At 40.2% G+C, this 9,318-nt stretch overlaps 1 protein-coding gene across 1 annotated transcript; it reads right to left on the bottom strand.

Annotated features, from left to right (window-relative positions):
• Positions 1 to 446: 446 nt before the first annotated feature.
• LOC143755851 (serine/threonine-protein kinase pim-3-like) lies at positions 447 to 2,357 on the bottom strand. The gene is made up of 6 exons (XM_077247144.1): positions 2,207 to 2,357; positions 2,063 to 2,113; positions 1,594 to 1,972; positions 1,228 to 1,404; positions 912 to 1,000; positions 447 to 784 (listed from the first exon to the last, which is right to left on the bottom strand). Exons 1-6 carry the CDS (start codon positions 2,318 to 2,320, stop codon positions 773 to 775), a joined length of 822 nt encoding a protein of 273 aa, XP_077103259.1. The 5' UTR covers positions 2,321 to 2,357; the 3' UTR covers positions 447 to 772.
• Between the last annotated feature and the right edge of the window lie 6,961 nt (positions 2,358 to 9,318).

Genomic DNA, 9,318 nt, shown 5'->3' with positions numbered 1-9,318 from the left:
TAATCGATTTTATCGATTAGTTGTTGCAGCCCTAGATTTTATTATAATTTAATTGTATGTAACTTTTAAATTTTTGCTATGTACTTGTATTTTTGATACCTTGGCATTAAAAAACACTTTTTTAAATAAAAACAAGGTGGATAGAGGACCTGCCCCTCCTGAAGAATACAGAATGTTTTCCATATAAAGATAGAAGTGTTTGGAAAATGCTGAGGTGCAATAGGTGATTGTCTAAAAAATGTTTTTATTATGCTGGTTGAAAGTCTCCTAATATCCTGATAGTAATCAGTGTTAAGCGCTCTAACACACATACTATTTCTCAAAATCAGGTACGCCAATATTGTTTATATAAAATATTATTTATTGAACAATAATAGTTAAAGAACAATAACAGCCATTATACAAGATTACAACGATTGTAGAATAGCAAACAGACAAGCCAACAATTCAGTCAAAGTACAAAGGTTTAATAAAAATATAAAGTTAACTTTGCCCTCAATAACAAACAGATTTGTAATATCATTTACACTATCTACATTGCGTTTTCATGTGTGGTCACCAAATACTTCTAGATTAAAATATTCCTTCCTCAAAACAAGGAGCCGGACAAAGTATCTAAAGCATTGTGTGAGCCTCATATCAGCTGTTAGATGCACAGCAGGAGGAGGAAGCAGCCGAAGACTGGAGACTCTGTGGATCCGGTGCAGGATCTTTGGAGAAGGCCGTGGCAGAAGCAGCTTTCACAGGAACTTCTGGCATTCCTCTTCATGTCTTATTCTGTGACCTGAAACAAGCAAACACAAAAGGTTACAGTCATAGATTACAATTAGAAGAAAACATTTTTAAAATCTCTCAAATGAAAAGTGAATATAATCTTCAAAATCATTTGTAGCTGATCTTAGGCTCATTACCTTAAACCATTCATGTCGAAGGATTTTCCTCAAATAAATGCGTTGTCTTGGGCTTTCCTTCAGGAGGGATCGGATCAGGAGGCAGCATTCTGTGCAGAACGACAGAAGTGAGTCAGATTATTACCTTCAACTTTACACCTGCTGTCTTTGTGTTAAGCTGTAAGATTCGACTATTCTATAAAGTACGGTCAGAAAATCAGAAAAAATGCTTGTATTGTCCAATATCTATCTTTTGCTGTTACTTTTTCGTAATTTCTTTGTTTTGTATGATTTAAATGACAGTTGGTCTTCTTTGTTGTGATGAATGCCATCTTACCGTTGGACAAGCCCGGCTCAGACCAGATGTCTTCATCCATCATTTGCCTGTCTCTTGCTTCTGGAAAGCGTCCACACACCAGCAGGAATAAGAGCACTCCCAGAGACCACACAGTCGCTGGTTTCCCGTGGTACTTGCCCTCTGTGCAGGACTCAGGCGGGCGGTAGTCTAGAGTGCCTGCAGGAAAAAGAGTTGTCTGATGGGTAAGTACCATAGCATGAAATACCGTAGCATGTGGTAAAAACATCTGGTGTTTTTCATTTAAAAAAATGCGGCCTCAAATGTGAGATATGGTTTATATGACACCGATTGAACTAGTCACTAGAACTTAAGTCCCAAACTACAGGTTTGATTCATAATTCATACCACAGAATCGTTCATAGCCAGATTCCTGCAGGAGATCCCCGCACCCGAAGTCAATCAGTTTGACCTCAAGAGTTTCTGTGTTGATCAGCAGGTTCTCCAGCTTAATATCCCGGTGAAACACTCCACGGCGACAGCACATCTGAGCCGCCATTGTTGCCTGTGCCATAATAAACCGTGCTGTGTCCTCATTTAGGACGCCTTCGTGACCGTTCCAGAAATCCCACAGATCTTCACAGGGTGAGGGACGCTCCAAGACCATGATATATCGGTCAGGCTGGTCCTGCCAGTCCAGCAGCTCAATGATCTCGGAGACTTTGGGGCCGCTATTAGCAAGGGTTAATAGGCCGACCTCTAATGGGAAGCGTGCGGGATGACCAGGCTGGAACAAAGATCATTGTTATATGAAGGTGTTGTCATTATGTTTACATATTTTAATTTGAAAAACACATAGTGAGTGTAGCCGACTTACAATGTAGATGTATTTCATGTTCTGCGGCTTTCTGGCAATTTTCACTGCCACCTGATCAACAAAAAATATCCACAAAAAGACTTGAAATGGATATAGTGAGACAAAATAATTTGTTGGCTAAATATTGTAAGAAAATGGCGATACCTCAAGGCCGTCCTCCAAGCGTTTCCCTTCATAAACAGAGCCGAATGATCCCTCACCAAGCATTCTGCCCATTTCATACCGGCTCAAAATGTCGTCTGCAAAAAGATGATTCATTTTAGTGTCATGGACAGCAGTGAGTTTAATGTTTGAGGTCATGGCCGTAAACTCACGCTCAGTCGTCACGTCCACTCTGTTGTTGTGAGCTGGTGCTGGACGGACTGGACTGTGATGGACTGGAGCTGGAGGGGTTTGAACCTGCTGATCTTCAACACCACTGGATACAGCTTCCTGAAGACCATGATCCTCTGATTTAAAAAATAAAAGTTCTGTTTAAATATTTAAGACAAGTCCTGGAAAAAATCATAACTTTGATCAAACTTTTGGATTTTGATATAGGTGTGAATTTGTGACATGGTAATTAATGGAACTTCATCCAAGGAAACAGAACAATTCCCTTAATTAATTAAGTTCCCATGAATGACACGTTTCCATTGATGGATACTCATATCTAGCTGAAAATGATATAGACTTTATGATGTACAGAGCACTAATAAACAGAGCATTTCCACATCCTCAACTGGTCACTGGATTTACCCTCAGCGTGTCTCTCACTAAGGGTTGCAGTGGTCTGATCCTCCACTTTCTGAGCCTGACCTGAGCCACTGCTGTGAAGAGAGAGATGCTCTCCAGAACTCCAGTGAAGACAGAGCAGATCTACACAACTACTCTTCTTCCTCTGTCTCTCCTGACTAGCACTTTCCTCTCTAACAGGCTGATGATATACATAGAGCACATACAAGAGATTTCACCTTGATTTATTACCATATCACAATAAACAAAGAACATTTAAAACAAATGCACAAAAGGTGTCAAAATCTTCCAAATGTTAATATATATTCAAATTCATTAGTAGCTTGTTAGGGCCAATACCTTAAACCATTCCTGGAGAAGTGCTGGACTGTGATGGACTGGAGCTGGAGGGGTTTGAACCTGCTGATCTTCAACACCACTGGATACAGCTTCCTGAAGACCATGATCCTCTGCAGCACAGGCACTGGACTGGACACCATTCTGATCTAAAGCAGGGAATATCAAACAAAAGCATGTTTCAAACTAATAATTATAATTATTAAACATTGGATACTCATATTATTGCTATTCTTCTGTTAAAATCATTTATTTTTTAAACAATCCTTGTTTAAATATGTCATGACACGTCTTCAAACAAATCTGATTATTGGCTTGATCAAACTTCAGATATAATATGGCGTGGTCATATATGGTAATTAATGACACTGATATTCTCCAATGGTCATTTGATTTACCCTCAGTTCTTCTCTCAGTTATCGGTGCAGTTTTCTGGTCTGAGATGATGCCGCTCCAGTCACAGTAATGAAGCTTCACAAAACTCTCCATCCTCCTCCTCTTTCCCATTGGCATCTCATCTTCCTCAGCGCCAGCACTAACGGGTTGATGGTGTTCAGCCGCATGGGTGCTGGATATTGAGGATGCGCTTTGATGGGAGTCGGACACCTGAGCGCTAGAACGACGCTTTCTCTTCAGTGCCGGACCTCTGCGAGAGTGTTTAGAGGAAGTGGACGGACGTCCATCATCTGGGCTCTGCTGGCTGTCTCTCTGCCACTCTCTCTCCCTGTCAGCCGGACCTGTGGACACAGAAACAAACTCACAAGACAGAGGTGTTAAATATCCAGGAATAAGCTCCTGGCTCTGTGCCTGGGTCGTACCTGGCATCCTCCTTCAAACTGCAATAAAAAACAATACAAATACAATACAATAAAACACAATGCTCCTCAGAAATACCCCTCCCCCCCAAAAAATACTCTCCAAACTCCCTCTAAAATAAGAAAAAGAACAATCAAATTAGAGGCCTCAGAAATAATATGAACTTTTAACAAATAAAACGATGTAACGTTAGCAAGGATAAATTATCCGATCTCCTTCTAGAATAAAAGTCTCCTCTCTGAAATCCTCCGAACAGCTTCAAAATATCAAGATCAGCTCAGAAAATATTCAGCAAAAGTCTCTGAATTCGCCTCGTCTCTCAACCAACAGATAGCGATCAAAGTGTTGATATTTGCAGTCAGAATTCATAACACGCGCCGCCATAGCAACTCAAATTCGAATCACTCATATGCACGCACGCGCACCTGGAGTCACGTGCGTGAGCAGAGCACGTGAGCGTACATCGAATCTGCAAACAAACCGAATATGTTCATACAGGACTGAATGCTATTATTAAATCAGCATTTATTGTATAATGTTGATTACATTATACGAATATCCACACCATTTCAAATGTGACATTGATTTTATACAACAGTTCAACAAACGATAGGTATTAAGTGATGTTCATTTTAAACACCGTATTGTCCTTATTTTTTTGCAACAAAACAAGCTCCAGCGAGAGCTACAGCAGAACTGCAGCACAGCGATGATTGAGTCTCCACGAGAGTTTGTAATAAACATTACAAAAAACACACACAGTGATGATTGTGAACGAATCTGCAGCTTTGAACATCGTAAGAGTCAATGATTCATTACTGATGAATAAATGACTCGATGACTCACTCATAAAGACAGTGGCTTGCCGCCCCCTACTGGCGGATATCATTTAATATTTAAAAGCGTCACTTCGTTTTTACAATCATTGCATATTTCTCTAGTGAACAGTTTTTTATTTAAAGCATTATTTATTTTATAAAGATAAAGATTTTTTTATGCACTGGAAATATCGATTTAAGGGGGCAAATATTGTCCCTTACTGAAAGAGGTGTGAAAAAGCCTCAACACTCGAGGACAAAATCAACAATAGCCTACACACACCAAGGGCAGAAAGTAATATACAGAGGTCACTTACAAAGTTAAAGATACAAACAAAGAGGGATTCAAACAAACAACATATAATAAGGTAGAATTTACAGACTGTGAGCTGAAGAGTAATATTCAGAAGAAAAAGGTTTTTGAATGAGATAAGGGTGGATGCTTGACGGATGTCTTGAGGAAGAGCCACAACGCTAAAAGACTTGATGGCTCCTGTTACCAGACTATTGACACTGACTGAATATGGCACAGCCCCACCCAAGATATTTTTCACCATCCGCCACTATAATGTATCATTACTGCTTAGCTACAAAATGGAAGTTTAAAATTCAACTGTTAAAGCATGAAATAAGGGACCATGAATCAGTGAATTTGAGTTTGATGTGGCTATATTATCAGTAATAAAATAATCATTAGAAAATGTAATCATTGAAAAAAAGTATCAGACATTTAATTCGATTCAGAGATGAATATTAATGTTGTTCACCAGAGGGAGTCACAAGATAGCAAACCCTTTAAGATCACAGTTGATAACAATTAAGTTATAATGCTAAATTTGTTTTAAATGGTTGATATAAAACTTTTAGATTGTTAGATTTATTCAGATATACAAAAAAATAAATGTACATATAATGAATATGTAATATAGTGCAAAAAGTTATTTTCTAGAGTTATTTTTTCTAATTGTCTGTTTATTGAATGACTTTTATGAGGTAAATGTAACATTGCTCTCAAGCTTTCTTAGTTTGAGTGATTACATGAGAGAAGATTAGTTTATTCATGATAGTTTATTTAGAAATGAGTAAAAAGGAAGAAATGGTATTCAGTGAAGAACCGCTGGAACTGAGGAGCTACAAAGAGGGGTTATTAGGGCTGCACAATTAATCGACTTTCTAATTGCGATTACGATTACGAATGCCACGATTACGTAATCGTTCAAAGCGGGCCGGATATAGGCATGGGCAAGGAGGGGCAATGCCCCCCCAAATGCCGTGACTGCCCCCCCAAACGTGATGGCATGCAAAGATCCCAAATTTAAAAAATATTTCAAGAAAAATGGTCAGAGTGAGCGCTCTCTGCTCTCTATCCCTCATTCAAAGTAGCTACTGATTGGTAGATGCATAGGGAGGGCGTGGCCGCTTCTCCGGCTTGTGGTGAACCTGCTGAGCTTCACGTCTCAGTCAGTCACTGCCAGGGCCGGATTCAGCCAGCCCCACTAGGGGGTGCAGGTAGAATATCAGGGGGGGCAAGTCATTTAAAGGAACATTTAAATTTGACAAATATAGTGATTTGATTTATATTGTGATATATATCGATATGGCCAGAAATGAAAAAATACATTGTGAAATGAAAAAATCCTATATCGCCCAGCTCTAATCCATCAGCTCCTTTGATCCATTTGATTTGTCTTATAGGTTTTATGTTGGATGCCCTTCCTGACACTACCCTCTGCATTTACCCGGGCTTGGGACCGGCACAAATAGGACACTGGCTTGTGCCCTGTTGAGGCTGCATTTATCTTTTTTTTTTATCTGTCTGTCTGTCTGTCTGTCTGTCTGTCTGTCTGTCTGTTTGTCTTCCTGTCTGTCTGTCTTGTCTGTCTGTCTGTCCTTTCGTTTTTAATTTCAATCTTTTTTATTTCTTTTTTTTATCTGTTTGTCTGTCTGTCTGTCTGTTTGTCTGTCTGTTTGTCTTCCTGTCTGTCTGTCTTGTCTGTCTGTCTGTCTGTCTGTCTGTTTGTCTTCCTGTCTGTCTGTCTTGTCTGTCTGTCTGTCCTTTCGTTTTTTATTTCAATCTGTCTGTCTGTCTGTCTGTCTGTCTGTCTGTCTGTCTGTCTGTCTGTCTGTCTGTTTGTCTTCCTGTCTGTCTGTCTGTCTTGTCTGTCTGTCTGTCTGTCCTTTCATTTTTTATTTCAATCTTTTTTATTTCTTTTTTTTATCTGTCTGTCTGTCTGTCTGTCTGTCTTGTCTGTCTGTCTGTCCTTTCGTTTTTTATTTCAATCTTTTTTATTTCTTTTTTGTTTTTTTTTTGTTTTCATTTCTTTAGCTCTGTACACAGCATGGCTTATATCAGTCATTATAGCATCAGTCATCTGCTTTTCTGTGCAAAAGTCCTAACAAATGCGTCCATATCTAGACCTGTTGTTATGGCCTTCTCGTGAGCCAGAATAACTAAATTTCTTTTTCTCTCATGTAGCATAGTGCGGCGGAAGGGGGTAAGAACACGAGACAAAGTGGAGAAAGAGCTCTCGCATGATGCAGATGATATTCCAATCACAAGTGAGGTCACATGCATGCGATGGAGCTGAGGAAAGGCATTCTTATACCCGTGTAGATATGTGCAAATGGTGGAGAGGTCTACAAACTCTACGTTCTCATCATCATTAGTCTTTTTGAATTCTTTTTCCAACATTATTTTTGCGACAAGAATCTCATTGGAAAGTTTGTCACTGTCACTTTTTGCCATTTTTTGCAGAGGACTTAACATGGCAACATCCAGAAAAGAGGGAGATTGTGGTTGAAGGCAATTAACTGCTTTCATGAGATCCAGATTGCTTTTGGAGAATCTTGTCTCCATCTCTACAATGGCGATGTCCAAAATGTTGAGAAGAGCTCTCTTCAGAGCCTGGCTAGGAGTCATGGAGTCTTCTGCATGGCCTACAGTGGACGTAACAACGCTACCTACTAGCAGTGAGCTCATTGTTCTTTTTCTTTTAGCAGCTGGTGCAGGCATGCTGGTTAATGTCTCACTCTCCTCATCTCTCATCTGCTTCAGAGCCTGCAGAGATGCACTGACTACTTCTGAAGCACAGCACAGGTCAACAGAATGAGCCTGCAGCATAGCATTTGCAGACTTCAAGGAACCCAGAACTTTAAGGAGGAATTTTCCTATTTCAAAGAAATGATGCCTCCTTAACATCATCAACAGCCCTGATGCCTCTGTACAGATATCAACAGCAGCGGCTCTGTCCTCTGTAACCTCTAACAGGATACTCAGAATAGCATCCTGATTCTCCACAAGACACTTGGTCACATCATGGTGGCTTGTCCACCTGATCTCCAACAGTCGTTTAAGGGAGGGAACATTATAGTTCTGTGACACATAATGACGGTGAAAAAAAGAGTGCAGTGATCCTGATAGATCAAAAAAGATTTTTGCACACAGCTCTCCTTGCATTGCATGGACCACGGCCAAGTGCAGCTGGTGGTTTTAGCAGTGGATATAAGGAATATCCTTCCCTACCTTCTTTTGCAATAAGGCCTGAACCCCACCCCTGACCCCACTCATGACCGAAGCTCCATCACTCCACTGACTGATAATTTCAGCTGCACTATAGCCTGAGTCAGAAAGATGCTCAAGAATTTGTGTGGTAATAAATTCAGCATTTAACTGACTGAGGCCAATCAGGTGTTCCTCTGGAATGCCTTTACAGACAAATCTAACCATGATTGACAGATTCTCCACATTACATCTGTCCCTCGTTCCGTCACTTTTGATGCAAAACCCACCATAATCTGCTTTGTCATAATTACCTTTTATCTGATTTAATACCATTTTGGCCAGTGTTTCAATAATTTCATTTTGTATGTTGTGAGAGGTGTATTTCGCATTTGGTGGGATGTGTTTGTTAATTTCATTAAATTTGGGGTCCTTTGCCAGTGTGTAGTCAACCATTTTTAAGAACAGTCCTGCAGAGAAATCATCATCATTTGAACTTTCCACACTGCCACGAAGTGGAAGTTCATTTACTGCTAGGAACTGAACTACTTCTCCAATTGTTTTAATATAATACCTATTTTTTTCCATTTGTGTGGGCCCTATTAAATTACAAATGGTCTCCCCTGTGGCCTCTCTTTGGGACATTTCAGTCCAGGCTTTTGCATTTTTTATGTGGCATTGACTTGATGCGTGCTTTGAGAGTCCCTTGTCCTTTTCCAATGCAGTTTTCCAATTAGTAAATCCTTGTTTTGTGAAAACCAAATCCCTATCATTGTTCTCCCCAAATTTCTGACACGGGAAACAAAAGCACGTATCAAGCTTTGCTGAATATTCGAGCCATGGTCTCCCACGATACCAACCTGGGCAGAATGAGCGGGAGCTCTTGCCAAAATTACGTTTGGGGAAAACCAGAGCTATGGGTTGTGACGGTGCTTCAGTGTTTAAGCGGAGCAGAGCGGAGCACGCAGACACACTGTCGTCAGCTGAGCTCAGCCCCTGTTTTGAGTTTCCTTCGCCGTCAGTCACTGAAATTATTTGGTTACTCTTTCTGT

This window comes from Siphateles boraxobius, unplaced genomic scaffold, assembly GCF_051911475.1.
Source record: "Siphateles boraxobius isolate OS27281-9 unplaced genomic scaffold, OSU_SipBor_1 106, whole genome shotgun sequence".
In the NCBI taxonomy this organism is placed as follows: domain Eukaryota; kingdom Metazoa; phylum Chordata; class Actinopteri; order Cypriniformes; family Leuciscidae; genus Siphateles; species Siphateles boraxobius.
This window is presented reverse-complemented; position numbering and strand designations above follow the sequence as displayed.

What these genes read in the sequence shown, in the direction of transcription:
- LOC143755851 (XM_077247144.1), bottom strand. Translation starts at nt 2,320, where the DNA reads ATGAATCATCTTTTTGCAGACGACATTTTGAGCCGGTATGAAATGGGC. An exon ending in GCTTGGAGGACGGCCTTGAG is followed by an intron (nt 2,114 to 2,206) that starts GTATCGCCATTT and finishes TTTGTTGATCAG; the next exon opens with GTGGCAGTGAAAATTGCCAG. An exon ending in TGAGCCGGGCTTGTCCAACG is followed by an intron (nt 1,001 to 1,227) that starts GTAAGATGGCAT and finishes CGTTCTGCACAG; the next exon opens with AATGCTGCCTCCTGATCCGA.